The sequence below is a fragment of the Hemiscyllium ocellatum genome, chromosome 3 (genome assembly GCF_020745735.1).
Source record: "Hemiscyllium ocellatum isolate sHemOce1 chromosome 3, sHemOce1.pat.X.cur, whole genome shotgun sequence".
Taxonomy (NCBI): Eukaryota; Metazoa; Chordata; class Chondrichthyes; order Orectolobiformes; family Hemiscylliidae; genus Hemiscyllium; species Hemiscyllium ocellatum.
In genome coordinates, this window is record NC_083403.1 from 84,826,520 (window position 1) to 84,848,874 (window position 22,355).

The window sequence follows — 22,355 nt, forward strand, 5'->3', positions numbered from 1 at the left end:
CGAAAGCTCTTGCCTAATTCCGTCAAAATTGGCCTTTCTCCAATTTCGAATTTCAACTTTGAGATCTGGTCTATCCTTTCCATCACTATTTTAAACCAAATAGCATTATGGTCATTAGCCCCAGTGTTTTCCCCCACTGACACCTCAGTCACCTGCACTGCCTTATTTCCCAAGAATAGGTCAACTTTTGCACCTTCTCTAGTAGGTACATCTGCATTCTGAATCAGAAAATTTTCTTGTACTCACTTAACACTATGGCAGTCCCAGTCTATGTTTGGAAAGTTAAAACACCCTACCATAACCACCTTATTATTCTTACAGTTAGCTGAGATCTCCTTACAAGTTTGTCAATTTCCCTCTGACTATTATTGGGTCTATAATACAATCCCAATAAGGTGATCATCCCTTTCTTATTTCTCAGTTCCCACCCAACTAACTTCCCTCGATATATTTCCAGGAATATCATCCCTCAGCACAGTTGTAATGCTATCCCTTATCAAAAATCCTCAGTCTCAGCACTGTCTCAAGGGAGCCTTTGTTTCTATGACCACTGATGCAACCCGATGTTCAAAGTTTTCTATTTAATTTCAAAAACAAGCCAAGTGTTTCCAAGTGTTGTTCATCTGGGTCAGTATCAGTTGGGACCAAATCTTTGAAACTGGCTTGGTCAATTGTGACACTATCATGCTCTGCTTGATTATGGAAATTGAAACACATTACTGTTGCTTACCCAGAGCCTCCTTCATTTGGCCCATTGAGTCCACGTTGACCCTCAGATGAGCATTGCAACCCCCTACCCTATCCTTGTAACCCTGCATTTCCTATGGTTAATCCACATTGCTTGCATATCCCTGGACACTGGGCAATTTTGCATAGCCAATCTACCTAACCTGTGCATCTTTGGACTATGGGAGGAAACTGGAGCACCTGGATGAAACATATGCAGACATGGGAGAATGCAAACTCCATGCAAACTCCACACCTGAGTTGCCCAAGGTTGCTGGCACTGTGGGGCAGCAGTACTAACCACTGAACCACTGTGCCACCCTCTTAATATTCTTTACCATCGAGTATTATTGATTAATTAATCAATACCTGATTCTGCACTACTGTGCAATGTAATAGTGGGTGGTTTGCTTGGTCACATTAGAAGCAATTAAGAGTCAACCATGTAATACGGAACTGACATCATATCGAGGCCAGTCCAAATATGGGTGACAGGTTTTTCATGAGATATCATCTATCATTTTGCTGGAGTATGACAGAGGTGTGATTGGTCAAATGGACTCCTCCTGTGCTGTAAGTTTATGATAAACTATTAAATTTATTGAGTCTTGCCTCATTGTTTTAGATTAGAACTTCAACTCACAGCATTTGAGCCTTTTGTCAAATACAACAATGGCATGACTGCCATACTTTTCATTATAAATTTTATTGTATTATAAATCATTTGTAGAAAATAAACAAGGCAATAAAAATGCGAGAAATTCTCCACAAAAACAGAAAACACATTTCTTGTAAAAACTATTAAGCACACATTCAAGTTTTTCTTTCACAAACTATATGGTATATTTTGTGCCATCTGTTACTTTTTGTTTCTGTGTATTTTTCTTGCAGAGACACTGTGAGTACTTACATAATATAATCTGATGCAAGCATTTGATAAATTGCACAGGGTGTACAAAATACTTGTTCTTAGAAATTAAAAATATTAGATCCATAACTCTGTAATAAAAGTCACGTGGAATGTTGCACAGAATAAAGAATAGTGCTGTTGATTTTTCCATTTTTTGAATATGTGCCGAAAGTGTGGTTATTGTTGATTGTTGTTGCTCACCAATATAAAAAAAATTATTTTGTCATGCATTCATATGGAATTTTGCACGTGCAAGATCATTGTTTTGTAGCTTTCTGTGCATCTTTTTGTTTCCATATATATTTCAACTCTATTCCCTGCTGCACATTTTGTAAATGCCTTATACTACCCGTAGGCGCGTAGGTCTTGAAAGCTGCAAATTATATTTATTATTGAAATAGCTTATAATAATCTTTTTCCATTACCAGTGAGAAACTGTGCCTAGTACTTGCTTTAAATCGAAATGTTTTATCCTCCTGTTCAAATCCTTCATTCTTCTCTAACTGTATGATCTCCTGGAGTCCTAAAACCATCCAAGAATCCTGTTTTCAACCAATTTGGTCCTCTTGTTCATCACCTCAACACCAGCTCCCTTGCTATACATTTGGTTAACCAACCCTTCAGCTGTCAAGGCAGTAAACCTTGCAATTCTCTAAATCTCTCCAGCTTCTTTTGTATTGTTCTGTCAGACATTCCTTAAAGCTTACCTCTTTAACCAAGGATTTAGTTAAGTGACTAATTTCTCCTGCACTCTTCTTAAGCACGTAGGAACATTTCACTATGTTATCTAAATGTAATTTATTCTGGAAATGAATTTGTGAAGGAAAGGTTTTGTCAGTACCAATGCTACAAAGCAATCTTGCTTTTTTGATCCCAGTTTGTTCACCAATTTCAAACTTGAATGATTATTGTATTAAAGTTTCATACCAAGGAAAAACAACTTTCTTAAATATCAACCTCTCCAGTTTCCAGAAGTAGCCATTCTACATCTAAGTCCAGTAATTTAGTAGGCTATTTGACCATACAAGAATTATAAGCAAGCCCAGTTCTGTCCTTATATGTGCACTTCCCAATGTGACCCTTGGATACTGGTCAGCTTTGAGAATACTGCTATCTTCTACTCCTTACTTGAAGAACACATATTAACTTTTGTATCTATCCCATTGCTCTATTATTTGTTATGTAGCTAAGAAAAAAATTGTCATTCATATGGTGCCTTTTGTATGCTCAAAATATCCCAAATATCCTACAAGTAATAAGTTTTTTTAATATATGAGGCATAGTCACTGTTCTTATGTATCTTATGTTAGACAAATCTACATCGCAGTGAAGCCTCACAAACAACGCCCACATGAATAATTAAATACTTTGTTTTAGTGGTATTGGTTAATGCATTAACATTAGTTTGAAAACGGTGGCACGGTGGCACAGTGGTTAGCACTGCTGCCTCACAGCGCCAGGGACCTGGGTTCAATTCCCGCCTCAGGCGACTGACTGTGTGGAGTTTGCACGTTCTCCCCGTGTCTGCGTGGGTTTCCTCCGGGTGCTCCGGTTTCCTCCCACAGTCCAAAGCTGTGCGGGTCAGGTGAATTGGCCATGCTAAATTGCCCGTAGTGTTAGGTAAGGGGTATATGTAGGGGTATGGGTGGGTTGCGCTTCGGCGGGTTGGTGTGGACTTGTTGGGCCGAAGGGCTTGTTTCCACACTGTAAGTAATCTAATCTAAAAAACTGAGAGAACTCCCTATATTTCTTCAACAAGTGCTACAGAATCTATGAGACAAGCCAGATAGTATCTTAGTTTAACATACCTGAAAATCTTCATGAACATGTGTATGTACATTCGAACTAGGAGCACTAGATCACTCATTCCCTTATGCTTGCTTCATCATTTAATAATCTCACATCATATTTTTGCTTACCCCTGATAAACTTTCATTTCCATGATTATCAAGAATCTATACCAATAAACTTTTGGCAATGCCACACTCTTTCTGTATTTAATTGACTACAAGTAAGTTTTGAGTCCTGCAGTGTCTTTGAATCCACAATCATTTGACGTCATGCCTTTCTGCAACTACAATAAAAAAGGGAGAATTCTAGGCGTTACGTATAAGCAAATCAAATGGGGCACTAGAAAATTATATGAATAAAAAGAAATAGAAAAAAGCTTGGATATTATCAATAGGGAAACATACTTTGAATTTTTATCAGATTATTTTACTTCACAAAATATTTTGTAAAGGACAGCAAGTAAATTCTAATATAATTTTCAGATTTCTTTTGTTATTCATTTAAATATACTATGCTATATAAAATATTCTGGATGAAATATTAGTGTTTCTGATTTCTTTTTGGTTGGCTCTAAATATTGATGTCTGTGTTTAAAAAAAATCATGTTGGTTCATGCTTCAGCATTAATGTTCTGCCTTCCATGTTCTGATGAAAGTAGATTTTCATTTTCAGTTTCACCATCTGGCAACTGCAAGTGAGTAAAAGAATCACCATTATGAAAGAGAAAAAATAAAGCTTGATTGTGCAAATTAATTGAACTTTTCATTTATGCTGTCAGTTTACAAAAATTTTATTCCTGAATTGGATGGCTATAGCTAATGTTATCATAGAGGAATTTGAATTTATGTCTCACATGCACAATAATGGAGCATTTGATCAAAATGTTGCATTTGAATATGTAACCGTTGTGTAAAACCATACATTTGGATCCTGTCTACATTAGATCTTCTGCTTGAGAAATATTTATTTAGTTACCCCATTATGTAATAGTGTGATTAGATTTTTAAAAATAAAATAACATGAGGATCAAGGAATAACAATAATTTAGAATTACTGTATGCAATTCGTATCTCGCACAGTGAGCTGAGTGCAGCTTTAGAATGGATTGCACAATTGATACATATCTATATGCATGATCTCAACCTTAAATATATTTGAAGGGTTTGTATTTAATTTCCACATTGTGTGTTCTTGAGTCATGCATGGAGTAGTTGAACATAAGTCCATAGGTGGACTGATTGCCGGTTGCAGTTGTATTACAGATGAATATCATTATCCTACCATCTCTCAGGTGACTTTTCTTCAGCATAAATTAGCACTAATCTATTAAATAATAATTTCTGAGATTCAAAACTCAAGACATGTTAAAGACAATACCAAATGTGAAGTATTAAAAGCATAATTGTGAATACAGACAAAAATAATGTATTCTCATGTAAAATTTTATATGAATATGTAACAGTTTCATACCTCCCAATAAATGTCATCATCAAAACAATTTTGATCTGGTGGCTGTCCCCAAAAAGAAATGCATAGAATGAAACCTGTGAAGAGAGGAACAGTATAATTATTTATCTTTCTTTAGGACATTAATTTTCCATATAGTAAAAGGAGAGAACTTCATTGTCTATGGAAATGTAGTTAGTTCTTAGTTAATTAAAATTTTCCTTCTGAATAATATTTTTGCAAACTTTGTAAATAGTTATCAGTCCTTTGAATGATAAGTTACTGACATAATATTCTATTCACTCTAATGGAAAACTGTGGAAGTCAAATATTGATTTCTTGATTAATGAAAAATGCTGAGCACAGGATAAGACCCAAATGAGACTAGTGTAGGAAATTGGACACTCTTAAAACATTTATTAAACAATGTGAATGGATGCATATTTTTGTATAATTAACATTCACCTATGATGACCTCTTTTGTAATGAAAGGATAGACATAGCAAAGGTAGATGGTTTATATGCAGGTTAGCTGAACTGGCCATGCTAAAATGCCCATAGTGTTCAGGGATATATAAATTATATGCATTAATTAGGGGTAAATGTCGGATAGTAGGGAAATGGGTCTGGGTAGGTTACTCTTTAGAGGGTCAGTGTGGACTTGTTGGGTTAAGTAGCCTGTTTCCACACTGTAGGAATTCTAAGTACATATGCCCTTTTACAGAAAACCACAATAAGATAAAAAAAAAGCTATGTACAGAAAGACATTCTGACATTCTGCATCTAATTTAGAAAAGGTTGGGCTGAAAATCATCCAAATCCAGTCTGGTCTGAATTCCTCACCTTTTGTAAATGTTCTAATTTGGAATAATTTGTACAAGTTTTTTAATGAGTGCATTTGATTTGCTAGCTACTGTATACTATTATTACCTACTTCAGATCATGTGTGGATGCATGGTAGTCCCTTGGAATAAGTATGATGCTTTGATCTTGCCAAGAACCTACATGTAGAATCTTCTAACAGGGGGAAGCTGTTCCATTGCAGGTCTGGCTGACAAACAATGTTCCAACTCATACGTTTACTCAATGAAATAGTCAATGTGCTTTATTTGTGGTGAACAAGGAAATACAATGAAAGCTAAGCAGAATGGATCATTGGGGCAGGTCCACTTGTTATAGTCAGTTATTCATTCATGTTACAAAATTTGATTGAATACATGACTTCCAACTCAAAATATGTGACTAATGTATTTTCAGTTGGAAATTGAATATTTATCTTCTTATCCCACATTTCAATGTACAATTCTTAATTCCAGCCAAACATGATGCTAGGAGCTGTATTGTTTGAGACAAAAAAAACTGCAGATGCTGGAATCCAAGATAGACAAGCAGGAAGCTGGAAGAACACAGCCAGCTAGGCAGCATCAGGAAGTGGAGAAGTCAACGTTTTGGGTGTAACCCTTCTTGAGGACTGGAGGTGGGTGTAAGGGGAGTTTCAGTTAAAGGGGTGGGGGTGGTGGGGAGTGGTTTGTGAGGTAGGGATAGGTGAATACAGGTAGAGAGTACAACCTGGTTGGTCGATGAGAGAACTGAAAATGGTTGGTAGCTGGAAGACAGGATTGATTAGAGGAATGGAAGGGCTGGGAAGGGAATTGGGGAATGGGAAGGGAGGTTATTTGAAATTGGAGAACTCAATATTGAGTCCTCCGGACTGTAGGCTGCCCAGGCGGAAGATGAATTGTTGTTCCTTATATTTGTGATTTGATTCGCTGTGGCAATGGAGGAGGCCAAGGATGGTCATGTCGGAAAGGGAGTGGGAAGAGGAAGTAAAATGGGTGGTGACTAGGAGATCAGGTTGGCCCCGGTAAGCCTGGCTGAGATGCTCAGCAAAATGTATCCTGAGTTTACGTTTGGTCTCCACAGTGTAGAGAAAACCACATCAGGAGCATTGGATACAGTAAACTAAGTTGGAGGAGAGGCAGGTGAACCTCTGTCTCACGTGGAAGGATTGTTTGGGGCCTGGATGGAGGTGAGGGCAGTGGAATAATGGCAGATTTCACAGCTTTTACAGTGCTGGTGAAGTAACCAGTAATCGACGATAAGAATATCAGGCCAAGAAAACAAGACATTTGAATAATTGTCATAATTAATTTCAATTGGTGAACCCAGCTTTATATATTAAAAATTTACAAGGTGTAACAACTGAATCTTTGGCCTCCATCAAAATCAAAACCGAGTAACTGATTACAATACAACATTCTTTTTCGACTTGGTTGATTGTCAGATTAACTGTTGAGAGTACATCATATGAAAATGTATTTGTGATTAAACTATTCACAGAACAAATTATTATTGGTAATGTAGTGGTTTCTGACCTGTGATAGTCCCTCCAATAAGGGCCACACCAAGGGATACACCTAATCCAGCAGCTTGATATCCAGCCTGTTCAATACCAGATCTTCCAGCTGGGAAAGTTTGAATAAGTCTTACAAACAAAAATGTCAAACGTTAGAAATTGTGCATGTTACAAACATATGAATTAAGATTTAAAAAATAGGCCATTTGGTGTTTTAAGTCTAATGAACCATTGAATAAGCTCATGGCTGCTCTATGTACTGAATACACATTCTTATCTATCCCCAAAAATTTTTGACACCCCCTACCTCACAAGAATCTATGCATTTCCACTTTAAAAATATTCACATCACCATGGCCTTCTGAGGCAGAGAGCTCCAACATTGCACAACTCTCTGAGAGAAAGGAATTCCCCGCATTTCCATCCTTAAAAGGTAACACCTAAACATTTTAAAACAATGTTTTCACTCTGACAATGACTCTGCTGAAGAGTTAGCTTGTTTTGTCTCCGTGGATGCTGCCTGCTTGCTGTGATTGCCAGCAGTTTTTGTTACAATTCACAGTTCCTTTATCACAAGCAACCAAAATGAGCCCTCCTGATTGTGTGCTATACCTGCTTATTAGCTGGACCATTTAATACTCTTTGCACCTTAGAATTCCACAATCATTCACCATTTAATTAATACTCTGCTCTTTTTTTCATTCTTCCGATCAAAACAAAAAGCTTAACATTTTCCTGCATTATGGTCTATAATCAAGATTGTTGCAAATACTTCCGTCTTACTTTTTGCACTAATCTGCTAGTCTCCCCCATCATTGGATTAAAGAAATCTCTTGAACCTCCTCCTCTCGTGAGTTGTTCAGTTATCCACCACCATTCACAATGAGTGTGGCAGGACTGCAGAGCTTAGACCTAATTGATTGGTTATGGGATCACTTAGCCCCGTCCATCACTTATTGCTTCTGTTGTTTGGCATGAAGTTAGTCCTGTATTGTAGCTTCATCAGGTTGACATCTACATTTTAGGTATGCCTGCTGTTGTTTTTGGCATATTCTTCTCATTCTTCCTTGAATTAGGGTTGATCTCCCAGCTTGATAATTATGGTGGAATTGGGGAAATGCTAGGCTTTGAGGTGACAGATTGTGGTTACAATCTGATGATGCACTGCGCCTCATGAGCTGTGAATTGCTGGCTCTGTTTGAAATCTATCCCATTTAACATAGTGGTGGGATTCCACAACACAGTAGAAGCTTAAATGCCAAGCCAGGCCTTCATCTCCACAAAGACTGTGCGGTGATTACATCAACAATTACTGTTATGCATGTCATTTGTGAAAAGTACATTGGTGAAGATGAGGTCAAGTTGATTTTCCTTCATATTTATGCCCTCATTGCCTGCGGTAGAACCAACCGAGCATTTATGTCTTTTAGGACTTGACCAGCGGAGTTCCTAGTGGCAGGAGTGGTAGGGGGTAAGCAGCAGAAGATTTCCTTGCTCATTTTTGACCTAAAATCATGAAACTTTGTGCGGTTTAAAAGTCAACTCCTTCTCAACTTTATACTACTATTCCAGCACTTCTGATGAGACTTTCCTGAAGCTTGAAAGAGACATAACCAAGGATGCTGATGGTGTTGACTGGGACATTCTAAGATATAATTCAATTTCAGTGCAAGATTAACCAGTGGAATTGTTAATGGGCTGGAGGTTGAAAACAGATGTATCAATTTTAGATTATCATCATAAGTGACAAATGTCTTCTTAGGACTAGGAGATGATAATACAACTGCGAAAAATAGAAAACAGTAAAGTTGCTAAAGCACAGAGTGAACACACTGTTAACCTTTAAGTCAGGATCGAAAGTCTGGTTGAGAAACAAGAAGTCAGAAACCATGGTCATCAGAAAAACAGGCCAACTGAGATCTTATTTTGTAAAAGTGCCTGAAATGGCATTTAGAGACAAGGTGTATTGATCTTACTTGAGCCAAGAATTGAGACCAAGTATGTTTTACTACATACATCATTGTTGTGGTTCTGCTCGCCGAGCTGGAAGTTTTTGCTGCAAACGTTTCGTTCCCTGGCTAGGGAACATCATCAGTGCGGTGGGAGCCTCGTGTGAAGCGCTGCTTTGATGTTTCTTCTGGTATTTATATTGGTTTGTTCTTGCCGCTTCCGGGTGTCAGTTTCAGCTGCAGTGATTTGTATCTGGGGTCCAGGTCGATGTGTCTGTTGATGGATGTTCTTGCCGTTTCCGGGTGTCAGTTTCAGCTGTAGTGGTTTGTATATGGTGTCCAGGTCAATGTGTCTATTGATGGAGTTTGGGGATGAATGCCATGCTTCTAGGAATTCTCTGGCTGTTCTCTGTCTGGCTTGTCCTATGATAGTGGTGTTTTCCAGTCAAATTCATGTTGCTGGTTGTCTGAGTGTATGGCTACTAGAGATAGCTGGTCGTGTCGTTTTGTGGCTAGCTGATGTTCGTGGATGCGGATTGTTAGCTGTCTTCCTGTTTGTCCTATATAGTGTTTTGTGCAGTCCTTGCATGGTATTTTGTAAACTACGTTAGTTTGGCTCATGCTGGGTATTGGGTCCTTTGTTCTAGTGAGTTGTTGTCTGAGCGTGGATGTTGGCTTGTGTGCTGTTATGAGTCCTAAGGGTCGCAGTAGTCTGGCTGTCAGTTCTGAGACACTCCTGACGTATGGTAGAGTGGCTAGTCCTTTTGGTTGTGGCATGTCCTCGTTCCGTGGTCTATCTCTTAGGCATCTGGTAATAAAGTTGCGTGGGTATCCGTTTTTGGTGAATACCTTGTATAGATGTTCCTCTTCCTCTTTTCGCAGTTCTGGTGTACTGCAGTGTGTTGTGGCCCTTTTGAATAGTGTCCTGATGCAGCTTCATTTGTGTGTGTTGGGGTGGTTACTTTCAACTATGAAAGTACAGTACACTGCAGTACACCAGAACTGCGAAAAGAGGAAGAGGAACATCTATACAAGGTATTCGCCAAAAACGGATACCCACGCAACTTTATCACCAGATGCCTAAGAGATAGACCACGGAACGAGGACATGCCACAACCAAAAGGACTAGCCACTCTACCATACGTCAGGAGTGTCTCAGAACTGACAGCCAGACTACTGCGACCCTTAGGACTCATAACAGCACACAAGCCAACATCCACGCTCAGACAACAACTCACTAGAACAAAGGACCCAATACCCAGCATGAGCCAAACTAACGTAGTTTACAAAATACCATGCAAGGACTGCACAAAACACTATATAGGACAAACAGGAAGACAGCTAACAATCCGCATCCACGAACATCAGCTAGCCACAAAACGACACGACCAGCTATCTCTAGTAGCCATACACTCAGACAACCAGCAACATGAATTTGACTGGGAAAACACCACTATCATAGGACAAGCCAGACAGAGAACAGCCAGAGAATTCCTAGAAGCATGGCATTCATCCCCAAACTCCATCAATAGACACATTGACCTGGACACCATATACAAACCACTACAGCTGAAACTGACACCCGGAAACGGCAAGAACATCCATCAACAGACACATCGACCTGGACCCCAGATACAAATCACTGCAGCTGAAACTGACACCCGGAAGCGGCAAGAACAAACCAATATAAATACCAGAAGAAACATCAAAGCAGCGCTTCACACGAGGCTCCCACCGCACTGATGATGTTCCCTAGCCAGGGAACGAAACGTTTGCAGCAAAAGCTTCCAGCTCGGCGAGCAGAACCACAACAACGGATACCCGAGCTACAAATCTTCAATCAGATTTTAAACATACATCATTGTACGGAGCAGGCTAACAATTCTGGAAGGGGCACAAGACCACCAACTTAATGTTAAACTCAAGCGAACCAGATTGGGATCTCCAGTCAGAGTTGCAAGCTACCTCAAGCTGTGAGATTTTGACCTTGAGGGGATGTTGAGATGGGGATATTGCTCATAACAATTCTAATGGTTATAATGATTGTAATCATGGCAGTAGGGATTATGAAGTTTCAAGTAAGTAAAGTAACTTACTGGAATAATGTAGACTAAATACAATGCAGAGAGAAGCTAGGGGAGAAATATATAATAAGATTCATGTATGTCATGATATGTGATGCCCTGTCTCTGACATAACTAAGAAAAGACACAAAAGCCTTGAATGTGTGTGTGAACAGAGAAGTCTTAGACACTGTTGAAGAAGTTGTTTTTGGTAATCTACAATGTAATAAGGCATTAAAGGAGTGTTACAGTACATAAGAAGTTGAAGAATCTTATTTAGAGATAAGGAGCAAGCAGCCTCAGGCTGACTGTATGTGCAGACACCCACAGCCTGAGAGAAGCCAGACAGGTGTCTCAATGTACAGGCAGCAGTATTGGCATAAAGTACAACATGTAGCAGAACAAAGATGCATTCTCAGACTTAGAGAGAGGAACTGTGATCACAAAACATTCAAACAAGATTTTGAGCTATAGAATACCTACAGTGTGGAAACAGGCCATTCGAGTCCACACTGACCTTCCAAACAGAATCCTACCCCCTATGCTATCTCTGTAATTCTGCATTTTCCATGACTAGTCCACCTAACCTACACCACCAAAACACTACGAATAATTTAGCATGGCCAATCCACATCAACTGCACATCTTTGGACTATGGGAGGAAACCCATGAATTGATAGGGAGAATGTGCAAACTCCACACAGACAATTGCCCAAGGGTGGAATTGAACCCTGGTCCCTTCCTGCCTCAAACTAATGCCCTAGGCCTCCCTTAGCCTGCACCTTCTTGGGAAACAGCATCGCAACAATCTTAATTATCCATCGTTCACCCCGTTCTCTTTGCAGATTAGATAGCTCTCTGCTGCTCTGGCTTCACACAAGCCACGGTCACTTAGGAAGGCGCTAATCAAGATGTTGCCAAGGAATTATCCCCTTCAGATCAAATCCCTTTGTTCCAGTGTATCTACTCTCCATCTCACTGTTCCAGGGGAAAGCAGTGTTGTGTGCAATTCACAATATGCTCCACAAAAATTGCAGCCATCTTTTTTACATAGTCTTCTTGGTTTAAACCAATATCTTATGTTTTTATTTACTCCACCGTATAACATCAAAGGACATGAAAAGATGCAGTCTTCACAGGTGGAGAATAGAAATATATAGAAAAGTGTCATTTCATTGCAAAAGTTTTTTAAAAATCTCAATTTCTACTCTTAATGCCAAGGGATAATGGTGCAAGACGAAAAAAAATAGAACAAATAAAGAAACCAAGATGTTTGGAATGGATGTGTGAATGTGAAAAGGAACAAGATTAGCAATTGTTATCATTCCCTAAAATGGGGAAAAGATTACAATTGAAAATGATTGAATTCCATGTTATATTGTGCTGAATTGATGCTATTTCTCAAGCATATATCAAGCTTCATTAGAACCATGTGGAATTTGATAAAGAGATGACACAAAAGGGGATAACATTGTTAAGAAGTCAATTATGAGGGACAAACCAGCTGCAGTGATGGGTCTACTACGGCAAATCTGTTTGTGGATCTTGAAAAGCAAGAAAAAGTAGCTTGTTTGGGTTTATGTGACAGTGAGACTGAAATCTGTAGAGGGAAGATTTCTAGACAAGATGAGATCAGTTGCAGTCTTAGCATTCAATAACTTAATGGTTGGTGTTGGGGTCACAGTCCAAGAGAGATAAGACAATGTGTCAGTTAGTATTCCATTCCCAGTAGTTAAAGGTTGCTTTTCCAAATAAATGGCCAAAATCTGTGCACGATATTTAAAATGTAGAACTTAATCAACCACAATAAATTGTGTCCCTTAGCAAAACTCACCCTGCACCATATACATTTTCACTGGCCATGGCAGATGCAATTATTCCAGCCAGACCTCCAAGTATTCCAGGCATGCCATGAAGATTGTGTACACCACAGGTATCATGTATATTCAATTTAGATGCAAAAATTGGCTGGAGAGAGAATAAAAAAAGAACTAATTAGTAAAATAATTGCTCTATTTTCTTCTTGAGAATGGGAAGCATTTTTATTTGGATTACAAATGGGTATCTAACATTATTTTATGAGTCAATATCACTATAAACAACCTCCATTCTTCACTAGCTAATCACTCAATCTTTGCAGAAGCAGAAAGGTTGAGATCAGATGAAGAGAATTTAAAAATAAAACTTTAAAACTATCAGAAGTATGCGTTAGGTCTTCGTGATCAAAATAATTTTGCTAAACACTTTGCTTTTGTCTGTTCTGTTAGTAGGATATAAATCCAGAAGAATTTTATCATGACCAGAAAACCTACTGCACACATTGCCAACCAGGCAGCAAAGCTCAAAATGGCTTCCTTTACCCTTATTTCATCTTGTCTTAATATTAATATCGAATTACCGTTCAAATTTATTCTTCCTCCATTACCTTTTCTGTCAAATTTTTCTTTCAAAGTTGTTTATTTTCTTCATTTTGAAATCTTTTAAAATCAGTTTTTATTTTTCTGGCATGCCTGGTAATTGTTTTGTTTTATGAGGTCATTCTAATGTTTTAAAATCCGAAAAGGATTGTGAATCTGTTAGCTATCTGTCGCTAAAAGTAACATGTATTCTATTCTTGGCTTCTAGCTGATATTTTTTTTTCCACACTGAGGTACATCTTTTTAAGGAGCTGGGTAAAACATATATTTTAAGAGATGCCAAACTATCTGTTAACACATCTTTCTGGGTCAGATATTGATTGATCTGATATAAATTCAGAAAACAAACATTATTATTTTCTGATACAAAAATCAATTCCTCACAGCTGGTCTCAGTCCAATATCTTATACTTTCTTTTTAGAAGTGGAATAAACTTTGTTTTCATATGTAAATAAAACTTGTGCTACACTGTCAGTGAAGGTTTGACAGTAAAGTGAAAACAGCACATTGGTAATTTCCTTGTTGATGCTAAATGAACTATCAAACAAATTTTCATTCACGAATACTAATCAAATACCTTCTTATGTTTCAAAAGGAAGTTTGGATCCTTATGATTAAAAGTTACAGAACACTGATTCCATCCTTTTTTGTTGTCTCCTTCACTTGCTATCATAGAATAAAATAATGTGATTGATCTAAAATGTTTAAAATTACTTTTCTGCATTTGTGACTGAAGGAAGAGACTATGGAGGGGGTAGAAAGTCATTTTCAGTTATGTTTAAACTCAACATAAAATCAGGTGAGCGTAAATTGGGAAGCTGATCCGATCCAACCGATTTCCAGCAGAGCAGGTTTGCTTAAAATTATCCTTCTGAATGTCATTACCTATTGATAAGAGAAATAGCAAAGGTTGCATCTACAATCAGTTGGAAATATTTGTAAATGTCCAAGGGTTATTCTCTAATTGGACTGTAGAGGATTAATAGTATGGCCCAGAATTCAGAGGAGTGGATAATCTCAAGGTGAATATCCTGGGCAGGATATTTTCCTCTTTTTTAGTTTGTAATATCTTTGTGCTGTATATTTCTGTAAAATTTAAATTGTTAAATTAATTGTTAAATAATGGTGATATTAACAGGACCTATGGGACCTTCTAAATGATGGAGCCAATAATCAATCACCTTAGGGTAGATTTGCCAGTATCCTGATTTTTCTAGTTTCCTGATTTATCAGGATATTGACTAGGCTGGAGAGTTTTAGTTATGAAGAGAGATTGGGCAAACTGGTTGTTAACCTTAAAATATAGGAGATTGAGTTGCTTAAATTATGAATGGCATAAATAGGATAGTCATTGATGGAGGGATCAGTGGCTGGGGACATAAATTTCATGTAAGCTGCAGAAAGTTTGGAGGAGATGTGAGGAAAACCTTTTCACCCAGAGGGTGGTGGGAACCTGGAATTAACTCCTTCTAAGATTGGTAGAAGTAGACACCATCATTACATTTAAAAGGTATTCAGATGCGCCCTTGCAAAGCAAGGCATACAAGGCTAGAAAATGAGATTAGAATTGTTACTTTCTTTTTTGATTGGCATAGGTGCAATGGGCCAAATGGCTTTTTTTCCATATTGTAGCAATTAATTTTAAGGATGGTGAAAAAAACAGAGCAAATGACCCAGAAGAGAAAAGTGTGAAATAGAATCAATAAAAACCGAAAGATCTGCCAATGCTGGAAATCAGAGACAAAAACAGAAATTGTTGGAAAGCTCAGAAGGTCTGACAGCATCTGTGGAGAGAAATCAGAGTTAATGTTTTGGGTTCAGTGACCCTTCCTTAGAACCTTGTGTGAACTATTAGCCTCTTTTTCTGTGAGGCTAAAAATAGAGCAGCACAAACCATTCAGCAGTTTGTAGCAGTTCGCTTCTCTCCCTTCTCCACAGAGTGCTGGTCTTTTCACATATAAAAATAATGATTGTAGTGAGCTCACCATTACTTGTCCAGCATTTCTGAAATAATTTCAAGGTTAGAATGTGGAGTAATTTATTGAGAAATTGTTGGGAATCTATTCTCTTAATTTAGCTATTTAGTTGATGTATTTCTTTATGTAGCAGGCATGTATTAATAGTAAATAAATGTGATTTTTTGCAAGTATGTTTGCAATTAAAGTTTTCCAACATGTTCTGTTACAAGCAAGTATCTGCATAAAATTTATAATAATGTACATTTTTAGTGAATTTTCCAAAAGAGAAAATCAAGTTGTAATTTTTGCTGAAATTGTATGTTATGAATTGTAATGTAGGCCATTCACAAATAGGGGTTTAATAATGGGTTTTATATACAGAGAGAGTTCTTCAACTTGATCAGTTGCTCCCAAATCAAGGTAAAAATCGACACTTTCACAAAATCAGAGATTTATTAATGCAAGTGTCAAAACCTACTGTCAGATATTTAAATCCAACTGTGGAGATTATTCCAGCCGTAAATCCAATCAACAGACTTCCATAAGGGTGGATCATCATGTCAGCAGAGGTCCCAGCGGCTACACCACCTGCTAGAGTAGCATTTTGTATGTGGACCTGCACAAAGGAAAGCAAGCACTAGTTTCATTTGAGAAACAGCAAAACAAAATTTACTTGACACGTTAAAATCAGCATAATTTGTAAGAATCAGTCAAAATAAAGAATTGATTTATAGGCTGTCATTTTGGGAGACATTTTGGAAGAATCTTTGATTAGAAAATGTCAAAAAAACTACAATATAAATGAGTCCCACAAAAATGTAAATACATATTTGACCACAAACTGGTTTAAAGATCACATGGTGGAGCACAACCATTTAAATCCTTTATATAGATTTAATTAATCTATGAGTTAGGGTGAACATTGATGCGTTTAAAAAAATGTCAGCCATTGTATGCACTGCCTCATCATGTGCATTAATGCTCAGTAAAAATTGAAAACTATCAATACTACACTGAAGGTCTAACTGAAGTCCAACAGAAGGACATCACATGGGAAATTTCATCTTGAATTGCATTACTCTTGTGTCAGGAAATAATGTAACCACCCAGATGAAATTCACATCCACAAAATCCTTTCCTTCTCAAATTTCTTAACATTGATATGCTGCAGTATAGCAAGACTGAAAAATCGACTCAACTGATTAAAATATTAGAATTTCTTGGAATTTAGTCTGGGATACAATTTTGGTAGGAGCATGGTGACTATTCATCCTATTACAATTGCTGATGAAGCTATTATGGATGGAAGGGCTCTTCTTTGTGGTCAATAGCTGAGGTGTTCCACTTCAAGCAATAATAGCATTTAAAGCTGGGATTTACCCATTCTCAGTTTTTTGTTTTGTTGAATGAGATTCACAGCACTGATCTTTTATGACACAAAATTACATTTCTTACAAATCTTCTGCTCTTCACCTCATTAATTATGCAACTAAGCTCTTGGACATCTTATTCATGTGACCGGAAAAGTGGAGAGTGCTCACCTATACTGCCAGGACCATGTGACGTTCCTACCACTGGCACCATATTTAAGTAACAATTGCAAACCATTTCAGGCATCGCAAGCCAGAAACTGTCCCTCATACTGTGGTGCTTAAATATTATCATCAAAGACATGATCCTGAAGAAAGGAAAGTTTGCTCTCACATTTCAGAAAGGGACTTGGATAGATGCGGAGGTGGAGAGGACAGCAATCTTATTTCCTGCTGATTGCCACAGGAAGTCATACAACCAGACCCACGAGACCTCGATATTTTCTACAGTTTGTTTGAGAGCTGTATTGTGAGTGAGAAATTACACTTATCAGTGCAGCAAGAAGGTCACTAATATTCTGTACTCCACTAGCATACATACCACTACCTTCTATCTGCTAACTCACACTTACAGGTCAGGGTGTGGGGTATGTCAGGGCGAGTGGATGGAAAAAATGTGAGAACTGCAGATGCTGGAGATCAGAATTGAGAGTATGATGCTGGAAAAACACAACAGGTCAGGCAGCATCTGAGGAACAGGAGAATCAATGTTTCAGGAATAAGCCCTTCATCATTCCTGATGAAGGTCTTATTCCTGAAACATCAACTCTCCTGCTCCTTAGATGCTGCCTGACCTGCTGTGCTATTCCAGCACCACACTGTCGACCCAGTGGATGGAAAGGAGTTCTGATATGAGTGAGAAGGGTGATCTCTTCTGAGTTTTTCTGGGTAAATATTAACCTCCCTGAGGCAGAGCCCTCTGAATTCTCTACATTTCATAGATTCTTTCAGAGTGATCCAGAGATAGGAGAAATTCCCATTCAATTTTCCAGGGGATTCCCACGGAGCCTGTTGCCTTTGGGATTCCGGATTGTTGTGGCTCAGAATTCCAATCTGCATGGCTCCACTAACCATCTGGCCATTGGAATATCTGGGTGTATGATAAAATGAAAGTATTCATTCTCACCATGTCCAATTTTCCTTTCTTATCAACCAAGCTAGAGAGAGCATAAGCAGTGAGTACACATGCAGCCAGTGAGAAATAAGTGTTGATAATAGCTCTGTATTGTCCATCAGGGTTTTCTGCAATGGCAGAATTGAAGCTTGGCCAAAACATCCATAAAAAGAGAGTACCTGGAAAACATTTAGAATAATCTCGAATTATTCCAGAGCTTTAAAAATATGGTGATGTCAGTGATGATTACAAATTCTGTTTCAGCTTATGGACTGAAGTTTGTACATTTCTGTCATTACATGTAAAATAAAAAACAAACAACAGAAGAGGCACTTGTAGCATTCAACATCTTATTGTTTAAAATATTGTGCCTCTATCGAGAAACCTCCCGTCCTCCCACAAAAAAAATTATCACTTCCATTCATACATATTATTTAAATAAACAATTATTTGGATCTGGGTTCAAAACCAGATGGAATAAAAATATATTTTGTCCACAGACTATATCAGATGAATTTGGCCATATCAAATCAGTTCCTGGAAAATAGAAGGGCATTGTACCAAAATCCATCTAATTTTGTTCAAGAACTAACATAGCAAACTTGGAAGATTGTAGTGTGGGAAATTAATAAGTACCATTTTGCTGTAGTGGGAGTTGCACTTTAGAAGTTTGTGTTCAGATGTATTATTAGGATAAGGACAGAGGGCCAGTCAATTCTGTGTGTAATCATAGGGCTAGATTTTCTAGATCACAAACCACAGTGGAGCTGAAAAAAACAGGCACTAACTAAGCTGGCCAGATATCTTGTATGTTTTCCCACCGTTGGCCACTTTCATGAGGGCAGGAGAGGAACTAAACTTCAGAACTTGTCTGCCCCTTTAATGGAAGCTAATGACATCATAGTGGGCTTATTGAGACACTGCTCCAGGTAATTAAAAAAAATCAGTCTTTAGCAGCTGTTGGATTTTGCATCAGCTACATTGAGATATGAATGGGAAGTGGGAAGAGTTTAAAAGTTAAGAATATGTTTTTGTCTTCTTTGCAGTTCTTTGTGAAATTTTGCAGCACATGTGTTCAGTAACCTGTGTTATTTGGAAGAAGTGACTTCTTCATTGCTCTTTAAGCAACATTTTTGCCAGGCTATTTCTTCTGCCAGTTGATAAGCTCTCAAGAAAAACATCAACAATGTGAGTATAGAAAAGTCTTTGATGAATTAAATATTTCATCCAATGGACAGTTCAGATTATTGAAACTGCAGCCCTGCATGCTTTATCATTTCCAATTGCTTTTATATGTTCTGGCTAGGCAGCTGTTAAGATGGCAGTTCTGAAGTCAATGGCTGAAGTTTTCAAATTGCTGTAAATGAGATTCCTGGCTCCTGGTTTGCCATAAACCATGTCAACCTTTCTAACACAATCGTTTCCTCTTCATCTCATTAATTCTGCAACTGGCCTCTTTGACACTTGTCTCATAAAAATTGTGGGTAGAAGTGCTCAAGACTGTGAAGGACTTTGTGACAGTCACACAACAGGTGCATTATTTAAACTCCAGCTGAACACCACATCAGACACTGCAAGCCAGGAATTGTCCCTCTGAAATATCTTCTTCCAGTGCCAGATATGAAATATGATTCAGAAATGTTAATTTCCATTGAGAGTTCAAGTTAGCATCTGATTAGATTTGATTATCCATCAAGGAGGTAATTAGTGTAAACCAAGTAATGACCATTATTATTTGAGGTCATTGGTTTTTAAAGTGCACTCTTGCAAAAAAAAAGATCTGTCAATGAATTGAAATTTGATGGGAGGTCGGTGGCATTTCTGAATCAGTGGATCCATGGTTAATGTAATTGCCTCAAGCAGGGACACACATTCAAATAATCTTATTCTGCTCCTGAAGAGAAAAACAGCAACATCTAGTCTGCAGCACAATCTCTTGAACTTTCTGTATTGATGTCAAGAGAGTAGTAGGTAGTTATCTAAAATTTACTAGGTTAACCCAAATGTAATAAAATAAAAAATAACATATGAAATCTGCTCTATTGAAAAGACAGTGGTTAAATGATGACCTCATGATTAGAAAGGTCCTAATATTCTTGCTTCTGAGGGAATGTGTATACTTAAATGAAGTGCTGTAAGCACATCGGCAATAACTGAACTCCGACAAAGTGTATGGCTGAAGTTCTGTTTAAAGCAGAGCAGGATACTAGACGTGATCATGTTTACTACATTAAAAATCACACAACACCAGGTTATAGTCCAACAGGTTTAATTGGAAGCACTAGCTTTCGGAGCAATGCTCCTTCATCAGGTGATGAAGAAGTATCGCTCTGAAAGCTAGTGTGCTTCCAATTAAACCTGTTGGACTATAACCTGGTGTTGTGTGATTTTTAACTTTGGACACCCCAGTCCAACACCGGCATCTCCAAATCATGTTTACTACCTACTAGTTAAACTGAATGTGCTTGATGGTAGAATTGTGCTGCGTAAATATACAGTTGATAATATGACAAGGTAACAACAGTGTGAGCATGTTAAGCATGATGTCTAAATTCATTGAAACAAAGCAATAGTAAACCTCTTTTCAGGAAAACAAGAAAATATCTCAATGGGTTCCTGATCAAACTGACTGTAGTAGATGACATATTTCTGATGTCTGCCAGTGGTCAAACTGATCAAATTCCTAGAGACTGGACAGGGCCTAAGTTTAAAAACACAGCCAGCTTATATGGAAAAGAACGATAATGTGTGTGTGTGTGTGTGTGTGTGTGTGTGTGTGGTGGGGCAGTTGTCTGATCAGCAAATTGAGGTTGAGACTGAGTAACATTGTTACTCTGGATAATGAGTAAACCTGATTGACCAGGAAAGGTGGAAATAAAAACCTGACACATATGCACAAGTTGCCAAAACAAATGTAACCTTCACATGAAGAAGTAACAATGTGTGGATTTGTAGGAATACACTTGAGATCATAGATTAAAAAGGAAGAATGCCATACAATTATGTAGTTCCTTTAATGCAGGCAAATGTGTTTCTGAAGAGTATAATCAGAAAACGACATAGTCAAACACTTGCTTAGGGAGATAGGTTTGAAGCAGGAGCTTAAAATAATGGAGAAATATGAAGAATCAAAGGAGTTTAGGAAGATTTTTCCACAGCCTTAGACTGAGACATCTGAAAACATTACCACTACTGTTGGATACAGGAAGTGGGGAGATATAAAAAGGTGACATTTGAAGAACACAGATTATATCGAGGAAGTAGTTCTGGAGGAGGTTATAGGGTTTGGGAAGAATGAAGGTATGCATACTTGCATAAGAGTATGAGAATTTTAAAATGGAAGCAACCGTGGAATGCTTCAGGGGTTGAAGCTGGGCCCATTATTGTTTGTTATCTATATCAATGATTTGGATGAGAATGTACAAGGCGTGATGAGTAAGTTTGATGATGACAGTAACGTAGGCAGTAATGTGGACAGTGAGGCAGGTTATCAGAAACTATAGTAGGGCCTTAATCAGCTGGGGAAGTGGACTGAGAAACAGCAAATGGAGTTTAACATAGATAAGTCTGAGGTCTTGTATTTTGGAAAGTCAAATCAAGGTAGGGCATTAAGGAGTGCAGTGGAACAGAGGGATCTTGGAGATCAGGTTCACAGTTCTCTGAAAGTGGAGTCACAGATAGACAGGGCAGTGAAGAAGGCTTTTGACATGCTGGCCTTCATTAGTTAGGGCACTGAGTATAGAAGTTGGAAAGCTAAGTTGCAGTTATACAGGACATTGGTGGGGCCACATTGGAGTATTGTGTTCAGTTTTGGTCACCTTGCTACAGGAAGGATGTTATTAAACTGGAAAGACTGCAGAAAAAATTTACAAGGACATTGCCAGGACTCAAGGGTCTGAGTTACAAGGTGAGGTTGGACAAACCAGGACCTTTTCCTTTAGAGCATAGGTGACTGAGGAGGGATCTTATAGAAGTGTATAAGATCATGAGAGACATGGATAGGGTGAATGCACTCAGTCTTTTTCCCAGGGTTAGGTAATCAAGGTGTCAGTTCAGGTTTAGAGGGAAAGAGTAAAAAGGATCCTGAGTGGCAATGTTTTTACACAGAAGGTGGTACACGCAGAATGAGCTGCCAGTGTAAGTGGTTGAGGCATGTGCATTAACAACATTTAAAAGACATTTGGACAAATACACGGATGGGAAAGGTTTAGAAGGATATTGGCCAAGTACATGGAAATGGGGTTAGTGTTGATG

General features: G+C 38.1%; 1 protein-coding gene across 3 annotated transcripts in view; it reads right to left on the bottom strand.

Moving 5' to 3' along the window:
- Positions 1-1,413: 1,413 nt before the first annotated feature.
- The window catches only part of LOC132833327 (ammonium transporter Rh type A-like), a 47,322-nt gene continuing 26,380 nt past the window's right edge, over positions 1,414-22,355 (bottom strand). For 2 of the 3 annotated variants that reach the window (XM_060851505.1, XM_060851523.1), the window contains exons 5-10: positions 18,114-18,280; positions 16,096-16,233; positions 13,076-13,209; positions 7,249-7,358; positions 4,898-4,971; positions 1,414-4,115 (exon numbers count right to left, since the gene is read on the bottom strand). In XM_060851505.1, the coding sequence (XP_060707488.1) occupies positions 4,038-4,115; positions 4,898-4,971; positions 7,249-7,358; positions 13,076-13,209; positions 16,096-16,233; positions 18,114-18,280 (701 nt within the window). In that variant the 3' untranslated portion in view covers positions 1,414-4,037. Of the gene's footprint in view, positions 4,116-4,891; positions 4,972-7,248; positions 7,359-13,075; positions 13,210-16,095; positions 16,234-18,113; positions 18,281-22,355 lie in introns of those variants that run through there. The other variant, XM_060851514.1, reaches the window with a different exon arrangement.